Here is a 26,225-nt window from a genome sequence, read left to right as displayed (position 1 = left end):
GCAGGGAGAGGGATTAGATTCAAACTGACCTGGATTTGAATACCAGCTTAATATTTCACCTTATTTTCTTTGGCTTGAAAGTGGGAAATTAACTTACGTTATAGGGCTGTTGTGATGATTAAAATGGAATTATGTAAAACTCCCAGCACGATGCGTGGTACACAGTAGGTCCTCAATTACGAATTATGAACCCCAAATAGGCATATCAGCCAGCATTTTGATACAGCAGGGAGCAACCTCCAAATCTCAGTAGCTCGTACGAGCAGACATTTGCCCCTGCTCATATTACAGGGGAGCTGAAGTCAGCTACGAATTGGCTAGAATTGGTGGACTTGGCTCAGTTCCAAATGTCTTCTTGTTCCAAGACCCGGGATGAAGAAGCAGCCACTAGCTGGGCCTGCCGTTGTCATGGTGGAGGGCTCAAGAGGGTAGGGGGAGGGCCTAGAGTGACCAGAGCCAAAGCATGCATCTGCCCTTTAAGTTTCTGCTCGGACGTGTCTCATGGCCTTACGTGTCTTACGTACTTATGTTCCATTGGCCAATGCAAGTCCTTGGAAAAGCCCATGGTTTTTGAAGTGTTACTCTGCCTACAGGGAACAATGCAAGAGTCCAGAGGGAAAGCGAATTGGGAATAATAAATAAGACGATCTATTAACTGGGTTAAGTCATTCAGCAAATGTGTCGAGTACCTACTATGTAGCAGAGTGTTTAAAAGGCTGCAGGAGAGAGTTTGTCATTTCATGGCAGGGACCGCTGAATAGGAAATTCTTAGGCAATGCGATGTCATCCTCTCGGGTACTGTGACTGCAGTAAGAGCAAGAGGAGACTCCTAGAAGAAGTGATAGCCGAGCAAGTTTGGAGGGATAAGGAAGAATTACTAGGGGAAAAGTGGGATGGGAGAAGGGGAACTTGCAGAGGGAGCAGCCATGTGCAAAAAAGACAAGAAGCAGGGAGGACCTGATGCTGAACATTACAAATATTCCAGTGTGGTCGGGGAATTTGGTGCTGCAGGAGGGATGAAGGAGAATGGCCCCCTCTGAAATGGGGCCAGTTGTCCCTTCTACTCCTGAAGTGGCCGGAAGGGGTCGTTAAAAGGGTCAGAGCAAGGGAGTGCCCCAAACAGACGTACATTTTAGAAATACCATTTGGACCTCAGTGCGGAGAGTGGGTTAGTCACAGAGTGGGTTAGTCACAGAGTGACTAGACATGGAGGAGTGGCGGTGGCGTGGTTGGATGTGCAGGGTGAAGGGGCAGGAGTGTCAAAGATGGCCTTCGGGTTTGTGGCTTGGGATCGCTGGGGATGCCATTTGTGGGCCTGAACTAATACAGGAGGAGAAACATGTCAGGGAGGGAGATAAAGTTTCACTATTTTGCGTTTCATTAAAGTAGAGTCTAAGCTGCCCGAACAAAGAGACTCTAAAATATAATAACTCACACAGAATAATTCCTTTCTCTCCCCTGTAATATTCCAGGCCCAATGGGGGTGAATTTGCCATTCCCCACATGTAGCTGCCAAGACCGCTCCAGTGACAGGCATTCTCAGCCAGTTGGAGCAAGGAAAGCAGAGGGCCAGGCAGGCAGCTTGTCTTTAGAAAGGTAACCCAGAAGTTGCACGTATCACTTCTCTTCATCTACCTTCATCCTGAACGTATGGCCACATTAGCTACAGAGAAGCCAGGAAGCATAGTATTTGGCTGGCTTGGCTGGCTAGATTAAGCCCTGAGAAATTCCATTACTGACGGAGGGGGGACCCTTAGTGTCTCCCTCTATAGAGTGACAAGTTGGAGGTGCTTGTGTAACATCCACCCGGAGAATGAGGTTGTGTCGTTGGGTCTGGAGCTCAGGTGAGAGTCTAGACATGGAAATACAGATAACGAGGTGGTATAGGTGGTTCAGAACTTTCTTATAGGAGTTTTCTCTGTCCAAATGGCCGGCCCATGTCAGAAATCTGACCCACCCAAATGAACCAGGACACTTTCCAAAGTACCTCTGCCTTGCAGGCTAGGGACTGACCTCTTTTAGTGCAGCTTTGGTCCTGTTGGAACAGCAGGTAGGCCAGCTAGACATTACCCAGGAGCTCATTTCAGATCTCTGGAAGACAAGGCAAATCAGACAGAAAAGAGATAGGCTTCTGGCTCTCATCTGCACAGTGGCGGCCGAGAATGGGAAAGCGTGGCTCAGTTGGACACAGAGAACGTACGCTTAATGAATGGCAAGTTCTGTGTGCACAAGTACAGCGTTATTGGCAGCAGATAATAAGCAGGCCATGAGCAAAGCCTACTTGAGCCAGGGCAGCACTGGCATTCACCATAACCCCGTGGAAGACGGGGAGCTATTGCTGCCTTTGAGGACTACCAGGGAGAAAATACACAAGAATGCTGTCACATTTTTAAAGTCTCCAAATGGCACATCTGGTCACCCTAACGCTGAAGTGGATCAAGCAATCAGGTGTCATGAGAGCAAACAAGAGAAACTGATCCTGGCCAATTGAGGCAGGAAAGGAGTTAGAAGGAAGCTGATTAACTTGCAGAACCCGTGGGAAAGCTGCATAATTGGGCTTAGATATTAGGCAAATACCAAGGGAATGTCTGCTATTCTTTGTAAAGCCTTTTTATTTTATTTTTTAACCCAAGTACATCAGGAAGATGATGGATTGTTCCTATTTTTTTAGGGGAAAAAAAGACCCAAGCTGACTTGTCTTTTCCTTTAAACCTTGAGCCTGCAGGGCAGCATTTCTCCAAATACTTTGCTCCCATCCTGGCAATGCCACTGAGGGATGGACAAGCTTTATTTCCTCTTCTGGACTATGGACCAAACCTAGAGGAGATGCGTGGATACTTTGTACTCATCTCCTACACCTAGGAAACCCGCCCGTGGCAGGCAGTATCTTAAGAAATTGGGACAATATGTTGAAAGCGTGAAGGCAAAAGATAAATTTCTTAAATAAGATCTAACGTGAAGGCAGGAGAAGGAAGATTTGTACTGTCATACGGAATGAAGCAAAACCTTAGGAGTCTGACGGCCAAGGTGTGCTGGGCAACGGGTGATTCTGAGGTCAGAATCCCACTTCTGGAACTTCAAGGACGGATGAGCTTTATACGAAATTTCTAAAGATGAAAATCCCTACAATGATGATTGTCCATGACCTTCAGCAGCAATCTTTGTTTCTCTAAGAGGGGACTGTGCTTCTTGAGCTGCCTCCCAAAGATGCTGGCAGGAATAGCTTACCAACTAACTAGTGGGGAAAAGGAACTTGCTTTGGAAAAAAATGAAACGGCTAAAATAAGAACAGCTTTGCTTCAGATACTGCTTTTGTTATTCTCGCAAGAACACGGTTTGTCACGTCTGGAATCCTTTCCTTTCCATGAGAATTGGGGCAGGACCTTGTTTGGCCGCATGAAGGGAGGCATTGTCTTTACTTGGAGCTGATCTTCCCTGGCCTAGTGACTAGCTGAGGTGGGGGCTGCTCTCTGAGCCGTCGCGCATCACTCTACTTTTAGGCAGCTTTTCTAGTTATTGGCCAGAATCCATTCTCTGTGCTGGGGGTGGGTCGCTCCTTCATTTATTCTTTCATCCGTTGATTCATTCCGCGTTGTGTGAGCTTTAGCCATATTCTGTGGCTTTGCTACATACTGGGGATACAGGGTCAACCAAATCCTGGTTCCTGCCCCCAGGGAGCCTAGAGTTAGAAATTAACTTTGTATTGAATTTCTCAAGATCAGGGACTGGTCTTTCAAATCAATTTTGCCAGAACTTAACAGAGTGTTTTCAAACAGACTTTTGATTGAATTTGAGTTTGATAGGCAAGGGGAGTTTCTCTGTTGATCAGGGGCGCAATGACAACTGCCAGCATGGTCTGGTGGTCTAAGAATGAAGATTCCCTCCTCTGCAAATGTAGAAAAACACATAATCTCCAATCCTCACCTGTGATCCTCAGTGTGCTATTTGCTGCTCTCAGTCAGGAATCCTAAATTTTACTGATGCCTTCTATAAAGGATGATTCCTTACCTTACTTCGCTTCTTTTGCTATCTTCTGCTATCTTCCCTAACCTTTTCTCTCCAGTGTTCTGAAATACTTGCTTTCACTTGTAGGATGAAACACAGATTCTTTCCTTACCTCTATAAATCTCTTTATCAGACCCCGAAACAGCAGTCCCTTATGGTGTCGCCAGTGCCTGGACTCGGAGGCCCGTCTTTCCCATTGTGCCAACGTATGCATGACCCAATGCTTCCCTCTCTCTGGCTCGCCGGGACTCCTTCAGTTACATGCTCTGGTGTTTCCCCAGCGAAAGGAATAACATACGTATAGCTAGAGAATGGAAAATGTTTTAGTATGTCTGGAGCGTGCTTGGGGCCAAATCACATTGAAGACCCTATATGCCGTGTCTAGGCATTCGGGTCTTATCCCGGAAGGAAAGGGGAATCAATGGAAATCTTGAAGCAGGGAGCAGATATGATTGGATATGTCTTTAAAAAAACAACTCTAGATTTAAAAAAAAAAAATGTGGAGAGTGTGTTTGGCCAGAAGTAGGGAGACCACGTAGGAGGCAATTATAAAACTGAGGAGGTAATGAGACCTATGTGAAGTGATGCTCAAGAGCTTTGGAGCCCGTCAGCCTGGGTTCATATCTGACTGTTCCTTGCTAACTCTGAGATGTTAGGGAAGATACATACATTCTCTGAGAAACAGGTTCATCATGTATAAAATGAACATAGTAACAACTATAGAATTTTTTGAGAGAATTCATTAAGATACTACATGAATAATGCATAGCACAATTTCGGACACACAGTAAGCATTTCATAATTATTATTTAGTAGGAGGAATAGAAACCTAATTGAAGGGGGTGATGGCGGCAATAGAGAAGGGTCAAATTTGAGACATGTTTAGATTTAGTGACCAACCAAATGTATTCGGGGACGGAGAGGAAATCATCAAAGCTATGATTTCTATCCGAGGTGATAGGATGGGGGTATACTGGCGGAGGAGCTAGAGAGAGAGGAAGGACTGCTCTAGAAGCAAGGAGTGGGAAAAGAGATGATGAGTGGGGTTAGACATGTTGAATTTGAAGTATCTGTTAAAACATGCAGATGAGGCTTCAGAGAGCTGAGGGTCTGAGACTTAAATGATAGTTGGAACCGTGGGAGGGAATAAGATTTCTCAGATCAAATGCACGGGTGAACACCACGAAGAGGCTGACCATTTTTAATTTATTTACCTGGCATGCAAAGATATTCTTATTAGCCTGTGTAGACTCCAGCGTAAGGAGTACTGGGTTTTGGCATCTGACAAATAGTGAAATAGAAAAAACTCTGTGGGAAGTAGGACCAAAGCTCAGGACGCTAACCTTACCCCAGGGCAGATCTCTTGGAAATGAGAACCAGAGGGAGGGTATTGCCAGGCCGTATCTCAGTGCCCATGGGGAACTATCAATCTTAGTTTTCGCCCCAGTTACATACTCTCTCTGGGGGGCCTGATCTGGTGGTAGGAATGGAGATCCCATATGAGAGGTATTTTTCCAAGTTGGGTGGTCAGCCACATGGTTTCAGATTTGGTTCAGTCATGTGTCGGGGGGAGAGGAAACAGTACTCAGTCCTCTGGAGAAGGGGCTAGTATCGTGGCCCAGGTAAACAGACTGGAGCCTAGAGTAAGGTCTCAGTCCCAGTTGGGCAAATGGATTGCAAATCAAGAGGAGACCGTCTAAGATAAACACAGGTTGAGAAGGAGATGGTACGTAGTGGGTATAAGGAATCCAAGCCCTCACCCAGAATTCAGGGTTAGGGCCAGAAGAGCAATTCCAGACCCCACTAGAGTGGGTTGGGGTTCCTAAAGGCAGGCTCAAGACTCGGGTGGCATTCATCCTACAGTTTGAAGTTCATAGAGCTAAAGCAGGGATTGGCATTTCCATCTTTCTTCACTCTTAAGGTCCTTAAAGATCCGATAAACTGGGATTTACTTGAGATTTTTTCGTCCTGTCTTCTCCAGTTGTCCAGATGTATCCTTAGCTGAGAGTTCCAGGGTTCCTATTATACCTGCACAGGAACACACAGGGTTACCCTCCACTTCTGATTTCCAGGAGGTGCCTGTGTGACTGTGCAGTGATGAGTAAACCCAGGCACTGTCACTGTTCAACTCCTAATTACCTATTCTAGCGTTCCCGTGCGGTTTCTGCACACTCTGCCCTCTACGCACTTAGCATCTCCCGTCTTCGTATCTGTGCTCACCCAGCTCTAGGTTCATAGCTTCCCAGAAGTCAATAGACTGTGCTTGACAGGAGCACCAGCTACATTTATTGAGTGTTTGCCATATACCATGCTGTCCTAAGGACTTGGGTTCAAATTTCATTTAGCCTTCGGTCAATTCCGTAAGGTAGTTATAATTATCCTGGTTTTACCAGTGAGGAAACTAAAATTGGTGAGTTGAGAAATTTGCTGTAGGTCATGCAGCCAGGAAGGGGTAGAGCTTGGACTCTAATTTAGGACTGGATTCCAAAATCCATGACTCTCGCTCTCATGCTGTAAAATGGTAGATGTTTCTCAGAATGTATTCCTGATTCTTTGGAGCATGGATTTATATTGTATGTCCTGGAATGAACGGAGAACCAACTAGACTACATTAATAATTAAGGGAGTCCAATAGCTTGGTCAAATGGCTAATCTCGTTAACAGAGAACAGAGCTGTAAAGGAGGTTATTCTTAGTAATCGCCTAACTCTCTCACAAACAAACAAAAACACAAAACCCTGACCAAACAAACAAACAAAAAAATGTACAATACTTTTATTTAGCAACGCTTTTATACAACACTTTGTCTGCCTTCTTTGCTGGTTTTATTTATCCTAGAAAGGCTAGGAAATGTGATTTCCCAGGTATAGCCTGAAGTGATAGCAGAGAAGAAAGGCGGTGTGGTCAAGTACAAAGTGTTGTACTGGGAACAATGCCTGTGATTGGTTATTCAGCCTCAACCACTGCTAACCGAAGTCCCTTCACCTCTCTGTCCCATTTTTGGAGAACTGGAAAATTGGAGTGTGAATAGGGATTTGGAGAAGAATTACAAGGTTACAAATTAACGCAATGGAATTTCAGGAGAAATTGTAAAGAAACTTCTTTTCCCACGCCAGCTCTGTGAGTTAGAGAGCAGTGGAATTAGCCACATCAACATTTGGCGTGGTGGAAGGAAGCAATGGAGCCTAGAAACTGAGATTCTTCGGTGAGCTTCCAGATTGGAATTATTTGCCCCTGGATGAGGCTGATGTACATAGTCTGGTGGTCATCAAGCCTGTTGGTGGCGGACATTCAAGGAGATTCAGGAGCCTCAGTGTGGGAGGTGAGAGAGAAAGCAGGAAAGGTGAGGGAGGATTAGTGTTTGAGATCTACCACTGCAGGACATGGTCACAGTCCTCTGCAGTAGGGTCTCCCCCGGACAGGTGCCCGGTGACGTAATGCTTGTTAACAACCCTATGAGTAAGCATTATGAGTACTATCTATTTGATTCCACTGCTATTTTACTATACCGTGCTATCTATGACACATGTAAGGGTCTTCTCTGCAAAGTCTTAGAAATTCCTGTAGTGATAGTCATTCATGTGCGCGCACGTTCCTTCACTTATTCTATAGCACTTGGTAGGTTCAAAACACTACGATTTGGTGAATCTCAAACACTCTGTTGTACTCACTTCCTCATGTTCACAGAATGCGGAAAATGTTTTCTCCCCAGAAGAACTTAGAACCTGGTTTTTCATAGCGAGAGGTGCTGGTCTGGAACTCCGAAGACAGGAGCCCGAGTGTGGTATTTTGCCTTTGTTGAGGGTCCTTGCATAGGAGACACTCATAGGTAAATTAAGTGTATGTTGGAACCGTGAGGGTGAGTGTGCTTTCCAGATGTCATTTTGAACACTGGCAGGAATAAAGGACAGAAGGCGCCCCGCGGAAACTATTCCTTCCTCGCGTGCCTCAAGTCCACTGTAGTTCTAGGGTCTCAAGCTCCCAGCAGCTGACTTGGCAGACTCCTTCCTGGACTTAATTCAGAGCGTCTTTATCATGTCTTTCTGTTCATATTCCCTTCTCTGCCTCTCATCATCATTCTGTTTCTGTTTCTACGTTAGATCTAGGTAGAAACTCCTGATTCTCTCATTGAACTGAGAAAGTTAAGTTCTCTTTGCTTGGAATTTCTAGATCTCACCATTAAGTTAATAGAGACCTTTTGCCTCTCAAATACTCCCCTGGTCTTCCATTCACTGAAATCTCCCTCTCTTTCTTGGACAAAGCCTCAGGCTCTATCTTTTCGCCACTTAAACTTCTCGTCTGCTTTCAAGCGTTCAATCTCCCTTTTCTAAAAAATTTATTTTGAGCGACAGAGAAAGAGAGGGAGACAGCATGCGCAGCAGGGCAGATAGAGGGGGAGAGAGGGAATCCCAAGTAGGCTCTGTGCTGTCAGCATGGAGCCTGACGTGGGGCTCAAACCCACAAACTGTGAGATCCTGACCTGAGCTGAAATCAAGAGTTGCACGCTCAATCGACTGAGCCACCCAGGTACCCTTCTCTCCACCCCCCCCTTTTTTTTTTGATGAACCTTCAAAGCTTTTGAACTTAGTCTACTGCTTTTGATCTGAAAATCTTCATTTCTCTTAAAGCTTTCATTTCCCTTCATCTCTGTCCCCTTTGCTAGCTTATCATCTGGAAGGGAAGTCACTTCCTCCTGAAGTTATACTTCCCAGCTTCATTGTTTTTATTTATCAAATATTAGTTGAGCACCTATGGGGTTCACAAGCCAGGACAGTAAGATAAGACACATTCCTTACCTGACAAATCTGATGGGGGTGACAGGCATGAAAAGAAATTCTTGCAAAGTAATTATAAGAAGTGTCTAGAGGTGCGCCTGGGTGGCTCTGTCGGTTAAGCGTCCGACTTCGGCTCAGGTCACGATCTCGCGGTCCGTAAGTTCGAGCCCCGCGTCAGGCTCTGTGCTGACAGCTCAGAGCCTGGAGCCTGTTTCAGATTCTGTGTCTCCCTCTCTCTCTGACCCTCCCCTGTTCATGCTCTGTCTCTCTCTGTCTCAAAAATTAATAAACGTTAAAAAAAATTAAAAAAAAAAGTGTCTAGAAAAGGATGCTGGGATTCTGATGGCACAAAGGAGGAAGTGATGAATGGACTGAGGGTCAGAGAAGACTTACAGAAAGCCTTTGACCTGGGCTTTGAAGGGTGGAAAACAGCTTCCCAAAGAAAGAAGTGAGGAGAAAGCATTCCAGAAACTAGGAGCTTCATGTGCAAAGACCCAGAGGTGTGAGATAGCATGTCCCACCTGGGGAAACTGTTAGCTTGTTTGGTTGTTCCTGGAAGCTGGTACTCAAATAAAGGTGCCACTACAAGTGAGGCTGAGGAGGTAAGAAGAACTAGATGATGAAGGACCTTACATCTTTTCCAGGTGCTTTGGGTTCTATCCTGAAGGCCAGGGAGGTTGAGTGAAGGGTTCTAAGAAGGAGAGCCACAGCAGCCAGATTTAGAAAGACTGCTTGAATTATATAACAAGGAGAATGGATGGCATGTGGGCAGTGGCCGGCGGGGAGATGAGACGAGATTATTGTAATATTATAAGCAAGAAATCAAAAGGGCACCAACAAAACCGATGGTAGTGAGGTCAAAGAGGAGGGAAGAAATATTAAAGATGTTAAGAGATCAAATGGACACGGCTTCGTGACCGACTGGATATCGGGAGTGAGGGCAGGTTTCTGGACAATGCAGCCAGATGGGATGATGCCGTTAACTGTGATGGGGAAGGCGAGGAGGGACAGATCAGGGAGGTGAGGTGGAAAGGCGCGACTGTGTGATGGGAGGTAAGGTCCAGGGTGTGGATACCACTTGGACATGTCCATTGTGTTTTGCAGCCATGGCTGACGGCCTTCAAGTCACAGTGCCTGACAAGAAGAAGGTGGCCATGCTCTTCCAGCCCACCGTGCTTCGCTGCCACTTCTCCACGTCTTCCCATCAGCCTGCCGTCGTGCAGTGGAAGTTCAAGTCCTACTGCCAGGATCGCATGGGGGAATCCCTGGGCATGTCCTCTCCCCGGGCCCAGTCTCTCAGCAAAAGAAACCTGGAGTGGGACCCCTACTTGGATTGTTTAGACAGCAGGAGGACTGTTCGAGTGGTAGCTTCCAAACAGGGCTCGACCGTCACCCTGGGAGACTTCTACAGGGGCAGAGAGATCACGATTGTGCATGGTAATGATGCCTCCGCTTGGAATCCAGGAATGGAAGGGAGATTAGTTCCACCCTCCCCCACACAAGGGGATGCCAGCGTCTCAGCCTTGCAACCCCTCAAGATTTTGATTTTATGGGAGATGGAAGCAATCAAGAAGCTTAGCGAATTACTTAATGGGACAGTGAGTGTAGAAAGTGTAAAGGGTGTGATATCTAGGACAGACACAGAGATGAGCTTTGGAAATAGTCTTTCCCGGTCCCGACCTCTAGTCTGAGGAGCTTGTTATCAGAACTGAATTGAAACAGATTCTAGTGAAAGAATATTCTCAAAACCTTACACCTTGGCATTAGCGTTTACGGCCCATTCCCAAACTCAGAAAACACACTTCCCTAGGAAGTTGCTCTGCTGGGAGAAGGGATGAATGCATCAAGTTACAGAGCCGGGTAGATGCCATGGTCCAAGCCCCAGGTAGTTCTGCATCAATTCTACCCTTCCTTCTGCCCCCTAAAGCTTTGGACAAGAAAAGGGCCTAAGAGTCTGACGTGACCTGTGAATTCTGAAGAACTCCTGTGAAGCCAGCCCATTTGTGGGAGTCCAGGGTAATTCTGGAATGTATCTGGCTTTCAGGGGCCTCTGCAGATCTGGTTGGTTGCAAGCAGTCATCTATTCCCAAAACTGAACTGGCCCTAGACCAGTTTCTGGGGACACACTAAGTGTCTCACCTTAGGGACGCTATTGTTTGCTATTGGGTTTTTGTTTGTTTGTTTGAAATAAAGCAAACATCTCGTCAGCTGCCATCTAAGTGGAGAAGTAGACCTGTAAACAATCCAGAAGGGCCCTTCTCTCACCCTCTAGTGTTCAGTGTTTTCCTTTCAGGGGGCAGTTTTAGGACTGGGCACTTCTTTTTGTGATCACAGATGCTGATCTTCAAATTGGAAAACTCATGTGGGGAGACAGCGGACTCTATTACTGTATTATCACTACCCCTGATGACCTGGAGGGCAAAAACGAGGACTCGGCAGAATTGCTGGTGTTGGGTAAGTGAAAAGCATCAGCAGCACCTGTGTCTTCGACCGCCTCACTTCTCCCTCCATATCCCAGCAGGTGCACACGCAGGCTTTATCGTTTGTGCGCAAACTGGTTTTAGTACATGTTCTCTGTGAGCAGTAGGCGTTATTGTATCTTGTTTCTTGGAGGCTGTGCCCCTCTCCCTTTTTTTAGCATTGTCCTGAGTGTTTCTTCTGCTTTCTTAGAGTTGTTTTTCCCTCCTTTCCACTCGTGTACCTTTAGCCCTGATTTCTCTTTGCTCTTATGCTTTACTTACCTTTTTATACGCTAAGTGTTGAAGAAAATGCCAGAGGCTTTTGAAGCAGAATAGAGACAATTGAGAGAGAAGGATTTGTTGGTGAGTCAGGATCTCCTGAGACATGGGGGATCGTTTCCCATTCAGTTACAGACACTTAGGACAATCATGAGGAGGGGTGGCTGTAAACTAGAGAGTTTAACAATAAAATGTCCAGGTGAAAAGAACCATCGGAGAGTCTGCTAGTGTTTATTGGAAGGCAGATGTCTTGAAACCTAAAAGGGTCTGAGTCATTCTCAAAGCAAATATATCTAGTCCTTATTAATGTTAATTTGTTCATAAATGAAAACTCACTATTCTTGGCGACTTTTCTAGTGGATTGGAGGAGTGTTAGTGGGAGATGACCTCCTTGTGATGAAACTGAAAATTGAGCACATATTTCATGTTCTGTAAGTGTTGGTTGAACAAGAAAATTAGAGTAAAATATACAGAAATTGAGAAAAGAAAATACATTAATTGTAGGAGAAAAATTCAAGCAGTTTTTAAAAGAAATGACATTTTTTGTAGTTTCAAAGAACCCAGGTGATAATGATTTTTAGGAATGTTTAAGGGTGCTTTCTTTTAAAGGCAAGTGAGGTTGAAGGTTAATTTTTACCCTGTGTGGGAAGCTCAGTGCCTAGGGAGAAAGTCGAGTTTGCTATTTAGGGTTTTTAGTTTTACTCTATTATGACTGCTTGCCTTTGGCAAATCGACTGTTTTGCAGCCTTACTTTCACGGTTTATAAAATGGATAATTTATTAATAATTCACCCTCTAATTAATGATAACCCCTATTAAAGGGTTGACTTAATTCAAATACATATTCCTTGGGTCTAATATATAAAGCGTAGCTGCTGCGGTTTGTAAAAGAATGGAATCCAGATACACAAAAGGAAGTAAAGTAAAAAGGCTTAGATTCACATTGTAAAAGAATGCGGGGAAATCAGATTTGGGATCTGCTGTGACTCTGTAGATCAGAGGGGAATAGAAAGATAAATTTCTGCCCAATCACACAACTCTAATGGCCAAGTTTGAAGGAACAAGTGGCTCATTGAACCTGCAATTAGCTAATTGTGGACACAGTTATTTGGCTAGTGCAGCCATTTGCAGAGAAGTAATTGCCTGTGCAGGAAAATGAGGCCAGGTAAAAACCACTTTAAATCATTTGTTCCCAGTTCTGCAAACGTGGGGAAACAAATAGAGTGGGAAAGCCTTGTCATCTGAGGATGTGCGGCAAGTATAGGAAGGGCATTTCCCTGGATCGAAATATACGGTCGCTAGGGGGACGATGCGGTCTGTCCGGAGGACAGGAAGAGGTGGGTGAGAGAAAGGCTCAGCTGAAAATGGTCACCAATGATGAGAGAAAAGATGAAGAACAGAAATCCGTGTCCCTCCAAAAAGAACAGTAAAAGAAAACTGGGGAGCCTGCAGATGAACTCATCACAGGAGAAGGAGCTTATCTGTGAGATGAGCAGATACATGCTGGGGTTCTCGCAGGGGAGAAACATACCCTTCTGCTGTGCTCCACATTAATTAGAAATGCTCAGAGTGTGATATATTTGCCATGTAAACTTTTTTTTAATGTTTATTTATTTTTGAGACAGAGAGAGACAGAGCATGCGTGGGGGAGGGTCAGAGAGAGAGGGAGACACAGAATCTGAAGCAGGCTCCGGGCTCTGAGCTGTCAGCACAGAGCCCGACGCGGGGCTCGAACTCACAGACCGTGAGATCACGACCTGAGCCGAAGTCGGTCGTTTAACCGACTGAGCCACCCAGGCGCCCCTAATTTGCCGTGTATAAACTTTTTAGGGCAATACTAGTTGTGATGTTCATTGAAAGAAGTTATTTGGAAATCTGTGAGAACTTTCTGGCCACATAAACTACTGTATTTACTTTCCAGATGCAAAATTCGGAGTCGTCTTTATCTTGACACCCTATAGAGAATGAGTCAAAATATTGTCGCGGTTTCTAAAATTCTAATTATTTGGTTGTTACATCCTGCGGGCCTGATTGTTAGGTATTCCTTTTATGTGAGCCCAGGAGAGCAACCTGATGTCTGAGGTCAATCTCAAGGAGTCATGAAATCCTCAGGGATAATATAACTGGGTCCACAGATTGCTAATTACAACCTCCGTGAGCCACTGGTTCAGTCATTGAATTTTAATGAGGAATGGTTGGTTGGGAGGAGCTGAGAGGGTTTGATCTAATGAAGGCGGACTGGGAAAGGGATTATGGGAAGCATGTCCACATATCAGAGGTGAAATTGTACAGAAGAGGGACTGGAAGCTTTGCGTGGCTGGGTAGAACTGGAACCAGGAGTAGAGGTTACCAGGGGCAGGAATCCATCTCAGTATGAAGAAACAACTCGTAGCCACTGGAGACGTCTACGGATGGAGTAAGTATTCTGAGGAACAGTGATTTCTTCGTCCCAAGAGGGCGAAAAATTTCTTACGAGTTGTTATAAATGAGACATTTATGCATAGGAAATGGTGTGTAGGTAACTTTTGAGCTTCATTTCAATTTTAAAATTTTGGACTGAAAACTAGATAGATATGAGGGATGTGACTACCTTGACAAATGAGCAGATGGCCTCCCAGGACTTCAGTCCTCGTGACAGAGATAGAAGGGGTACAGGTTGGTTACAAGACTGTACAGGGCGATGCTCATTCACAAGGAAGCCACAGAGAATAGGCTGTGGTCTTTTGCAGTAGGTCAGGGTCAAAAGGACCAATCCCATGAGAATGAGGAGAGACTATTGATGGTGCCTGGAAAGAGTTGAAAGTAGCTTTCCTTGGAGATGGTCACAAAGTGGGGAGCAGAAAGCTGGTTGGAATTTCAGATGACCAACCAGTAAGGAGAGATGAGTTGAAGGGGTCAATTAGAGGCAAAGTTGAGTTTATTTTTCTCACCATACTCACAAAGGTGAAGGTGGGAAAGTTGACGGAGCACAGTTGTGAAGCGGCTTCTATGTCAGACCAAGAAGTTTGGACTTCATCCTGAAGACTTTGGGGATCCGGTAAAGAAATACTAAGAAGGATGAAGTGAGATTTTGGGGTCAAAACTATAATTAGCAGCAGTGTAGACAGCGCAAAAGGAATGCTGGAACAGAAGGATGGGCACTGGGAGTGCTGCAGCAGTGGGGATGAAAGCATAGGAGATTCTGAACCAGAGCAGTGAATTGAGAACAACACAGAAGCATTTCTGAGGTGGAAGGTGATGGGTCTTGGTGACTAATGTATAAAAGGAGAGGAGAGAGCGGGAGGAGTCAAAAGGATACCATGATCTCTAGCTAGCTGGGTAGGGCAGGTGTTCCATCAACTAAGAGAGGACGCAGGTTGGAAACCAGGTTGGGGGGGGGGGCAGGAGAATGACTTTGGTTCTCGACGAGTTGAACGAAGCTTCTCAGTAGCACTGGACCATGTCGTCTTCAGATATAGGACCAACTCTCATTTGTCTTCATATCTGTAATGCCCCGAAGAGCGTCAGGTATAAAGAGGCTGGTGTGAATGTTTTTTTGTTTTTAGTGATAAACGGGCAGAATCTGTACCTGATACTTGATGCTTCTTAAACGTTAGTCAGTGTTGAGTATATATTTGTTGCTTTATAAAGGGTCAGTGCAATCAATGCGTACAGTCCCAAGTGAGATAACATGGTTTAATCTCACTGGTCATCATTCTTCATCTGGCTGTTGAAATCGTTACTGGTGACAGATCCATCAGGGATGTGGTTGAAAGCGACGGAGGCGAGCAACCTCCGCGGGAAAAGAATTTGTTGGAAGGGTATCATAACTGAAAGGAAGCCTGGAACGTCTCTGAAAAGGATAGTATGTGAGGGTGACGCTTGTTAGTTTCTGTAAAAACACCCCCCAGTCACACCTCCCTTCTTACTACAGAAGTCTATTACTTCCTCTTGTCCTAGTCAATTGTGGGTTAGGAGACTCACCTGGGTAGCTCCCTTCCAGGTGGTGGAGTGGGACTCTAAGCTTCTCCCTTGTTTGGCTCAGCTGTACCGGAAACATTTACTCTCAGCTGCTTGGGAAGAGAGAGTGAGAAAGGTCACGTGAGACTTTTCAGCTGCCAGGTCTGGCGGTGACATGGGTCACTTACGCTGTTACTTTGTATTTCCCCAGGAAAAAAGTAAAAGTCTTTTTTAGTGAACATAGCACAGTCCTTGTGGTGCCAGAGATGCTCTAGGGTCTACGTAGCAAGAATTAATAGAAAATGTCTTTAGGACTCCATAGCCAGAAAAAAAAAAATTCAATTCAATTGTTTTTTTCTGGTTTTGCATTTTCCAGCTCAAGAATCAGTTTCAGGAGAGAGTCTAGTCGGCCCAGTTTGGACAGGTGTCCAGTGCTTAGCTTTGGGAGACCAGGGGCTCTTGGCGGCTCGTCCATCCAGATATGGAGAAGAATTAATTCCCCAAAGTAAACTGAGGCACTGTTACAAAAGAAGAATGGATGTGAGATGCCAAAAAAAAAAAAAAAAAAATGTCCACCAAAGTAATACCATTACTCTGTCTGATACTAATATTAACATACATTTCCTAATGATACTAATATTAACATACACTGATAATAATTTGTAGTTCACAAATTTCTTCTATAATGACCATGTAATAAGGTAGGATAGCAGGTATTATTTTCCTCATTTTCTAAATGAAGAAATTAACGTTCAGGTTTTATAACAATCATCCCAGAAAAAAAAACAAAAAACAAACAGTGTTGATGATCAAACCTAAATGTTTAAAAAATGTTTTTAAATGTTTATTTATTTATTTTTGAGAGAGAGAGAGAGAAAGAGAGCACCCAAGAAGGGTAGGGGCAGAGAGAGAGAATACCAAGCAGGCTCCGTGCTGTCAGCACAGAGCCCGATGCAGGGCTTGAATTCATGAACATGACCTGAGCAGAAATCAAGAGTTGGCCACTTAACTGACTGAGCCACTCAGGCACTGCCCCCCCCTTTTAAAAAAATGTTTTTTTAATGTTCAAACCTAAATGTTTTGATTCCTAGCCTCATTTCTTTCCACAGTACCACATGACCTGTGTATATTAAGAAGCTATAGAATGCTCCCCTGCATAAACCATGTTTTAAAAATTGTGATTGCTGCTTTGAGGTCATGGGCAATCATTTTTACTTGTCCCAGATTAGCTTTCGTATTTCACTTTATTTCTAAGGGCAACTGCCGATAACCATTGACCTAGGCACTCACTTCAAAGGCATAGTTGCCATTGCCTGGATTGCATACCTCTCCCTGAGTGTGACCTCACCCTCCTTTCCCCATACATCTGAACCCTCTACCAATCGCTCTGGATGCTTCTTTCAGAGGTTTCAGAAATATCTGAAGACAAGTGATTCAGAGAAATGGGAGGACAACCGCTGATTCAACATTAAACACAAAAACTATACTGAACGTTCTTTAATCTCTCTTTGATGATTCAGAAAGTAAAGTCATACTGAAGTTGGAAATGCACTTGGTGTTTTGGGTGCTTTGAGATGACTGTGCCAGGTACCTTAGAAACATTTAGATGTTTGGGATCATAGGGCCATACCAGCGGACAGAAGAAGGGAATGTCCAGGAACCTGCCACCCTGAGATTAGACATTGGTCTAAGATCTGTGGCAAGGACAGGATGTTTATAACCTGGAACCATGCCACTATTTGGATAGAAGTAAAGTTCCCTCGGGCAGCTCCAGCTGGCAGGAAAGGACTTCACCATTCAGGAAGGCTCAAGCAGAGAAGTTATTATTTTAAAATCTAAAAGCAGCTCGCCTTGGTCTTACTTCTCTCTACGCACAATATGAGGGCCTGACCCCTTCTTTCTGATGTCCCATGTGGTAGCTTGTTTTTGAAGTGCCTTCAAATAGAAAAATGAGGGAAAGGGCTCCTGTGGAAACATGGGTGGATGAACACTCCTGCTTCTGGACCGAGAATAGAGTAAGAGAACATTACCTAAGGGGTGTTTAGATTAAAGCTAAGGAAGACTTTCCTAATGGTAACTTTTGGAAATTATGGCTGGCGGAGGAAATGACAGAAACTCCCTCTCTGATGAGCTTTCAACATTGAACAGGTTCTCTTGTCTAGAATATTAGGATAAATAAGATCGCTTTCAGAGTCCTGTCTATGATTTTGAGTTATTTAAAAGATCCACAGATTGCTGGGGTGCCTGGGTGGCTCAGTCGGTTGAGCGTCCGACTTCAGCTCGGGTGATGATCTCATGGCTTGTGAGTTCGAGCCCCGCATCAGACTCTTGTGCTGACAGCTCAGAGCCTGGAGTCTGCTTCAGATTCTGTGTCTCCCTCTCCCTCTACCCCTCCCCACTCAGGCTCTGTCTCTCTCTTCTCAAAAATAAATAAAAACACTTAAAAAAATTAAAAAAAAATAGAAGATCCACAGATCGCAAAATTAATTCTCTATATAGGGTGATGCCTAAAATACTGCAGTCTTGTTTTGCTTTAATATTGTTTCCGTTTTAGAAAAAATGATATATGTGTATTGTAAGCATTTCAATCAGAAGAGAAATGTAGAAAAGAAAAAATGTCTCCTAAAATCTCACTATCCACAGCTAATGAATGTATTCAGAACCCTTCTGATTGCAAGGGATAGACACTTAACCTGGCTTAGGGGACTTTTTTGGCTTAGGTAATTGTTAAGTCCAAGTTCAAGTATGTCTATGTTCGGATTACATTGTATTTCGTTTATTTATTTAAAAATTTTTTTTACGTTTATTTATTTTGAGAGAGAGTGAAAGAGCGCACACAAGCAGGGGAGGGGCAGAGAGAAGGAGAGAATCCCAAGTAGGCCCCATCCCAAGCGCCATCAGCGCAGGGCCTGATGAGGGGCTCGAACCCACAAACTCTGAGATCGTGACCTGAGCCAAGATCAGGAGTCGGACACTTAACTGACTGCATCACTCAGACTCCCCTTATTTATTTATTTTTTAAGTTTTAAATTTTATTTTAGAGAGAGAGCCTGCTTCTGGACCAAGAAGAGGGGAGAGGGGCAGAGAGAGAAGGAGAGAGAGAATCTTAGGCAAGCTCCACATTCAGCACGGAGCCCAATGTGGGGCTTGACCCCACGACCCTGGTGTCAGCCTGGGCTGAAGTCAAGAGTTGGTCACTCAACTGACTGGGCCCCCCAACTGCCCCCAGATTATATTTTAAAGAATCTCTGTCTCCTCTGGGTTAGCTTAATTCTCAGGCAGGCTCTCCGTTTGGGGCAAAGGTGGCCCCAAGCAGGTCCAGAGTTAAATGGTCTTTAATGCCTTCCATCTCAGGAGGATAAAGTGCCATTCTTCGCAGTGGCAGGCAGAAGTCCTGTTGCTGGGGGTGGCTGTGCTCTGGCAGAGGAGCATACAAACGGGCCACCAGCCCCCATTGAACTGTATGCATTGAAGGGAAAAGGGAAAAGGAGTAGCTTCCTAAAGGGAAATTGGGCAGTTGTTTCCAAATGAAGAAGGCAGGCAAAAACAAACACTGTTAATATTTTGTGGAATTCATCCATTTCGGCTTCTTCACAGGCCAAATGCATTGCTATTCCAGGAAGCCAGAAATAGGTTTGTTCCCAGCAGGTCCTTGTGAGGAGGTGCTAAGTTGGGATTGATTCTTCCCTGTGACGGTAATGCCACAGAGTTACCTTTGTTTTTCTGTCACGCTTCTATTTTTCCTTCCATCTCCTTCTGTGACTTACTCAGAAGTGCAAGCATATATTACCTAGGCAAGGGGTGAAGGAACAGACATACATGAATTTTTATAAAATCAATTTATTCACAACACCGTGCCTGAAATTGTTACTGTGGTCTAAAATAAACCTTGTAGGCTGTTAGTATCTAAAAAAATTCTTTTTAAATGTTTATTTATTTTTGAGAGAGAGAGAGAGAGCATGAGCAGGGGAGGGGCAGAGAGAGAGGGAGACACAGAATCTGAAGCAGGCATCAGGCTCTGAGCTGTCAGCACAGAGCCGGGTGTGGGGCTTGAACCCATGAACCGTGAAATCATGACCTGAGCCGAAGTTGAATGCTTAACTGACTGAGCCATCCAGGTGCCCCCAGCCTGTTCGTATTAAGAGGCCATTAAGGGGTGCCTGGCTGGCTCAGTCAGTTAAGTGTCCCACTCTTGGTTTTGGCTCAGGTCATGATCTCATGGTTCATGAGTTCAAGCCCCTTGAGTCCCGTGCTGGGCCCTGTGCTGACAGAGCCAGCTTGGGATTCTCTGTCTCCCTCTCTCTCTTCCTCTCCCCCACTCACACTCCTCTCTCTCTCTCTCTCCCTCTCACTGCCCCCCTCAAAATAAATAAATAAACATTTAAAAAAAGAAACCATTAAGAACACAATCAGAGGGGCACCTGGGTGGCTCAGTCAGTTATGCGTCTGACTCTCGGTTTCAGCTCAGGTCACGATCTCATGATTTGTGAGTTCGGGCCCCGCATCTGGCTCTGCACCGACAGTGAGGAACGTGCTTGACATTCTCTCTCTCCCTCTCTCTCTCTCTGCCCCTCTCCCGCTCAGCTCACTCTCTCTGTCTCTCTCAAAAATAAATAAATAAACTTAAAAAAAAAAAAAAAGAACATAATCAGAAATCAGGGAATTCTTGGGAGGGGACATCTCAGAACTTGCCATTGACCTTAGGGATTTGGACAGGTGTTTCTAAGCCTGAGCAGAAATGCTCTAGCTCTCACCGCGGTGTCCATGCCGCCTCAGTCTGAATCCTATTGCATTGCCACCCCTGTGACGTTAGTTCTGGCTGTTAAGAAAGGCTACTTGTTGCCAAGGTTCCTCCTCCTCCTTCTCTTCCTCTTTGCCAGCCCCAGCCTGGTGCTGCTAACCAAGGAGATTTGCCGATTAAAAGGGCTTCAGCTCCCAGGGTTCCCATGGCAACAGCCTCCTTGGAGGTCTTTGTTGCTTGCTAAAACTTTGATCTCTCCGAGTGGCTGCTGCTGTTTCTCTCCAAGATTTACAAACAGAAGAAGAGGGAAAAAGAATTGGGGGAGAAGAAAGAAAAAGTTTACTCCTGGCAGAAAGGAGAGAAGGAGTTAATTACAGAACGACACTCTAGCCATAAACCTGGGGGTTACTCCTCTGGAACATCTTTGGATTCGGGCTGTGCCCATGTTTTCATTTGTAGACTCAGTTATACCTCAGTTATCTTGGCCGCGCATGAAAGACCTCAAGTGAACTTGATTCTACCAGGGGGGCGGAGCCATCTTTTCTGTCTTCAGTGGACACCTGTGCCTTCAGATATCCAGAAGAGCCAAGATAACCGTGCCAGGTCCCGTGGAAGGAGAGCCAGAGAACTAATGAGAAGTGAGCCCTTTAGGCTTCATCCCCATTGCCTCTTTTCCCAGTTCTCTCTCCTAGCCCTAGCCTGCTCTGCCCTGAGCATACCTCGATGCCTCTGGTGGAAGAACTAGAAAGTTAGCCAGGCATCAACTAGAATATGATTCTGGTTAACGACCATGAATAACAACCATTCTACTGTAGGAGCAGTGGAATGGGGGTGGTGGTTGCTCCAAAGAATTGGGATCACGCCTTTTACTCTTTGCAGAAAGCCTCCTATGGCCTTTAGACCTCTCTGGTGCATAATCCCACCCTTGCTGTATGATAGGCACCATGCAGTAGAGTTAGTTTTGCTTCAAGTATGGTTTACATTGAAATTATGATTTACATTCAACTAGTCTTTTTTGCATACTATGTCTCTAGCACAGTAAGGATACAAAGTAAATAAATGACACCATCTTGTCCCTATAAAAATTACTGTCTTTTGAGAAAGATAAATACTGTATTTCTGAAGCAATTAGAGAATATGAGAAAAGGTTAAGACTGTATTTGATATTAAGTATCTAGGCTATTGGTTCACAACAGGGTGCTATTTTGCCCCCCAGGAGACATTTGGCCGTGTCTAGAAACATTTTGGTTGTCACAACTTACGGGGTGCTATGGCATCTAGTGGGTAGGAGCCAAGGAGGCTGCTAAATGCACAGGACGGCCCTCCTACACACAATTACGTGGCCCCAAATGGCCATAGTGCCAATGTGGCAAAACCCTGATCTTGACCCAAGGTCCGTGTGGATACTTGGCAAGGTCTGTTGTGAAGAGCTTTGGGGTCAGATACCCCTGGGTTCAGTGCAGCCATATAACCTTGGGTAAGTCGATGTTAATGAGCCTCGGTTTTGAGCCTCGGTTTCCTCATCTGTAAAAATGGGGAAGGGGTAATAAAAGTTACGTGGAAGGTCTATCGTGAGGATTAAATGGCACATGATAAGTAAGAACTCCCACCTGTTTCCACCCCTCACATTTCATTGCTGGTGCGTCATGCTTGATCTGAGGGAACGCTCTGCAGGGAGTTCTGCGTTCCGGGGCTCCTGCTAGAAGAGCTGATTTCCCTTTAGCCCATTCCATAGGCAGAGGCTTTAATGAGCCATCTGTGCATTGGCAATCCTATCACTAATAGATTCTCGGTTCCTTAATGACATTTGGGCAATGCCTTGCCAGCGGTGACCCCAATCAGCCCCGTGGGAATCTTCACGCTAGTGGATTTCAGGACATTCTGTCCCAGCATGCTATGTTTTGGTTGCTCTATTTAGGTTGTTTTGGAAGCCCCTATTTCTCAGTGGATGGCCCCGAGTTAATTACACGGCGTTTAGTGCCTGAATGCAAGGAGTACAGCACACAGGCCATTCGCTGAAGTCTGGAGGGGTCTGGGGAAACTCCGGACTTGGATTAGGCCCTGGATGGCTCTAGAAAGGCTTTAGATAGGGTGACTTCATAATTTACTGTCCAAATCAGGATCCTTGAGAGGGAAAAGGGGAAACTTGTAATAATTTATCTCAAGACAACAGGCATAAACTTACAGTGTCCAAACTGGTATCATGGTCGCCCCATAAATGTGACCGCCTTGAAGGTTCTCCTTTCGGTTGAAGAGAACAGAACAGAAGATCCAGGGAAACTGGGGGCAAATGAGGGTCGGCTCCTTCCTTCACCTGCCGGACCCTTGCTGCTAGTTGGCGTTCCATTTGTGGGATCCCAGGGATGTACACATCGCCGTTCATTTACCAGGACCAATCAAAGGGGCCCAGCAAAGAGATGGTTAAGGACTGTTCACTGACAATGTTGCGCTAAGATGTCTGAGGGGTAAAGGGCGTCCACTTAGCTCTTCACGACCCTGGGTGGCGAAGAGAACAGACGAGGTCTCCAGGCGCCCTTTGCCTTCCCTCGTCCCCAGCCACCCAGTCCCGCGCTGCGCCTGCTCTCCCCTCCACCCCCTGCTCCCTCGAAGCCTTTATCCCGCCTCACTATTTTTGCTTCACTTGTTGCTCATCACTGTGGGAGGAAACTCGGCCTTCAATTAGCGCGCATTCCTGAAGCCTGCGGTTGCCGTGGTTACCCGGGCGCGAGCTGAAGCAGCTGGGTCAGCCCGCCAGCTTCATTGTCGTCTCTGGGCCCCGGGCGCGGGCGCGGGCGCGGGAGGGAGGGAGCGGACGGGCCCGCAGAGGGGAGGCCCCGGGGGCCGCGGGGGAGTGGGTGTCACCGAGAAATCGGCTCAGCCCGGCCAAGAAAGAACTGCGGCCCCTGAAAGCCGGGCAGGAAAACAGTCGTTGCATTTTTCTCCAGAGCCGGCTGCTGCCATTCAAGGGTGCGGGTTCGCGTTCACACGCCGGCGGTGTCTGGACTTTGGTCTGGGAACTGCCCCCAGGTGGCAGCCCCTCAACGCTGAGAGGAAAGGGCAGAGACCCCCGCCGCCCAAGACCCACAAGGAGTGGGGCCCTCCGTGTCTGCTTCAGACCATCGGGGCTTTGGGGGTTGAGGAAAGTGGCCATTTTGAGCACCTTTGTGTTTAAGTTCCCTCTGCCAGCCTGTTGGATGGAGCCCGGTGAGCTCAGAAAATCACACCGGGTACCGAGGAAGCCCATTCCCTTCTTCCATTAAATCCCACCCTGCTCCGGGTCGTTTCGGAGTCAAATCTTCTGCACTTCATCTCAGGCCAAGTTGTGCATGCTAGATTACTAATAATACTTGGCATCTCTTCCCTCTCTGGGGGCAGGGAACTGGTTCACTGTAGCACTTTGCAAAGGCAGAGTGCTTTGCAGTCGTTTTTATTATTGTTTATTAGTTTGTGGCGGAATGGTGAATGCCTTTTAATTAGCTCATACTGCGTTACGATGTATTCAGTAATCACTCTCTGGTCACGACTTTAAAAGATGCTGAACATTTTAGCCATCTCTAGCATTTCCTACATCCAAAAATTATACTTTAATTATGTAAGTGGAACAATAATGCCACAAACATAAGTTTCAGGGTTGCTGCCTGCAAATACTAGGAGACTAGAAAGCTGTTGCTATACATTTCTAAGTGAAGGCGAAGCAAAGCTTGAGGGGGAATGAGATATTGGGGAAAAAATACTGGAATGGGGATGAGTAGGTCCAGTTTCTTCTGGTTCGATTTTTAGCCGTGTGACTGTGAGTACGATTCTTAACCTCTCTGAGCCTCAGTTTCCTGAAAACACGGAAAGGGTGATGGATTCGATGACCTCTGAGATTCTTTCTAGCTGTAAAATCTAATTCTAGAATCTATGTGAATAGAAGAAGTCAGTGCCTTAGGCCAAGCTTATAATCACTGCCAAAAACCCGGAAGCATTTATTGACAGTTAATTGCAGACGGTCCAATACTAGTCATTTTGTGGAGAGAATTCACTGTCAGAATTATTCACTGGGGTTTAAAGTGACCTAAAATGTAAAAGATATAAAAAGAAAAAAATACACGCACGAAATGCTTAAATACAGTTTATAAATATATGTAAAAGAAGGAAAGCTATACCCACATTTCTGATGGATAATCATAAATTATATTTATTGAATGCATGGTTGCTATGGGAATATAGAATAAAAACAGGGATGTGTGTGCACTTGGGAAATTTCCAGTCTATTTGGGATTCCAAATAGCCATAGAAACAACTCTACACTTAAGAGGGCCAGAGAAAGCCATCTGCTCTCCTAAAAGCCTTAGGAGAGAAACATTTTGGATGGTCAGGAGCTGAGAGACCAGGGGGTGGGTACAGTACACCCTGAAAATGGATCTGGGGCATGTTCAGGAAGCTCAGAAATGGGATGAAGCCCAGAGGTGCATTAAACAGAAGGGAGAAGAAGGCAATCACAGGAACTGGGGAAGGAAAGTATTCTAGACTGTCCCGAGCAGAAAGTTCATTAGTATGGAATATTGGCAAACCGGAGGAGGACTCCGAGGTAGTGAGTTCGAAGGAATGCATGAAGATAACCGTGCTGTCAGTCTTGGTGACATCATAAGTAGGAAGGAAGTGTTGTTTTTCCTCCTTTTTGTAGGTTCCAGCGCATGACAACCTTCCGTTGTCAGCAAGTAATTGAATGGCAGATGTGGGATCTGAAAACAAATTTGTCCCAAACCCAGAATTTCGGTACCTCCCATTGCACTTTGAAGGTTTGGACTAATAAAATCAGAGCTTAGATTTAAGTTTTAAAGGTAGAGACAAAGACGGCTTTTTTGGCTAAACTTCGTATGCATGTTGTATCTCTCTGTAACGACTGCCTTTCAAACAACATAGCCTGATAGTTGTCAACTTGTCCTCTGGGGTTGTGCTTCAGTCCTCCTAGATAGCAAGATGGCCTTTGGGGACGTTCAAGGACTAGAGGACACTAGTGGCATTGAGCCCTGAGTCCAGGGGCGCTAAACATTCTCCAGTGCATAGAATAGCGCTTAATGAATGAATGAATGAATGTTTCCTTCGTGTTCTTATTAAAAGCCTATTTCCATCTGGGACAAAAAGCACTCTCATGAGCAGTGAACCAGAAGTCCAGCCAGAAGCTCAGCGTACCAGACAATGGGGATTTGCTACTGGAAACGTTGCAAGGTCCTGATGGGTGAGGAGGGCTGCTCAGGGTGTCAAACACAGAACACAGTCTCTGCCCCCGAGGGATACCCGTCCTGTTAGCGGAGGCGCACGTAAAGGTGTCGCTGCGGTCCAGAGCCACAAGGGCTCTCATGTAGGTGTGCACAGTGGTCCTTAGGAGCATGGAGGTGCCTCCCAGTGCAGCATTCTTCCAGGGCTCTGTCGCAACAGATTTCAGAGTCTTGTAGACTGTGCGTGGCAAGGGTTTGAACAAAGCAGGAGATTGAGAAGTGTATTAGCTGGTTATGTTAGTAAACAAGGTAAGTAAATCCTGCCTCGAGGAGACTGGTTTACCAAGAAAAGAAGCATTTGAACCTTGGGGAAATGTCACTGGGACCTTGTTGTGAAATGTGCAAAGATCACGCCACGAGTAGACGAGAAGTGGGAAACCAGGCAAAGACTGTGTCTCTGGGGAACGGCCTCGTACTAGGTGGAACTTGATGTCAAAAATGTAAAAAAAGAAAAAAAAAAACCTGATGAGAATTGGATTTGGCAGGAGGAAAGCGCTTTGACCTTAGGAAGCTTTGCGAAACAGAAGCAGGTAACTAAAACGGAGTTCTTAGGCTGACGCTGTTAGATAAGCTGCATGGGCCAGTCAGCGAGCCTCCCCAGCACAGGGTTCATGTCTATTCCTCTGTGTCCCCACCTGGCACAGGACACATTTTTTTGTTGACTGAATGATGAATGAATGAATTGGAGACATTCCAGAGGTGAGCTGGTTCTCAGGAATACGTACAAAGAGAGTTGGGGATAACTTCACTGTGTCAATGGCAGAA

At 45.5% G+C, this 26,225-nt stretch overlaps 1 protein-coding gene and 1 long non-coding RNA gene across 5 annotated transcripts in view; one reads left to right on the top strand and one right to left on the bottom strand.

Annotated features, from left to right (window-relative positions):
* ILDR2 (immunoglobulin like domain containing receptor 2) overlaps positions 1-26,225 on the top strand; it is a 63,414-nt gene that overhangs the window by 5,617 nt on the left and 31,572 nt on the right. For all 3 annotated transcript variants that reach the window (XM_042975807.1, XM_042975805.1, XM_042975806.1), the window contains exons 2-3: positions 9,884-10,216; positions 11,114-11,233. In XM_042975807.1, coding sequence (XP_042831741.1) covers positions 9,884-10,216; positions 11,114-11,233 — 453 coding nt within the window. The remainder of the gene's footprint in view (positions 1-9,883; positions 10,217-11,113; positions 11,234-26,225) is intronic.
* Positions 15,077-22,900, bottom strand: LOC122235779. Of its 2 annotated transcripts, XR_006213817.1 has the most exons (4): positions 22,824-22,900; positions 22,382-22,692; positions 15,480-15,565; positions 15,077-15,348 (listed from the first exon to the last, which is right to left on the bottom strand). It is a non-coding gene; the product is annotated as an uncharacterized LOC122235779 (long non-coding RNA). The 2 variants fall into 2 exon arrangements; XR_006213816.1 differs by having other exon boundaries at positions 22,382-22,875.

Source organism: Panthera tigris, chromosome F3 (genome assembly GCF_018350195.1).
Source record: "Panthera tigris isolate Pti1 chromosome F3, P.tigris_Pti1_mat1.1, whole genome shotgun sequence".
Classification (NCBI taxonomy): Eukaryota; Metazoa; Chordata; class Mammalia; order Carnivora; family Felidae; genus Panthera; species Panthera tigris.
This window is presented reverse-complemented; position numbering and strand designations above follow the sequence as displayed.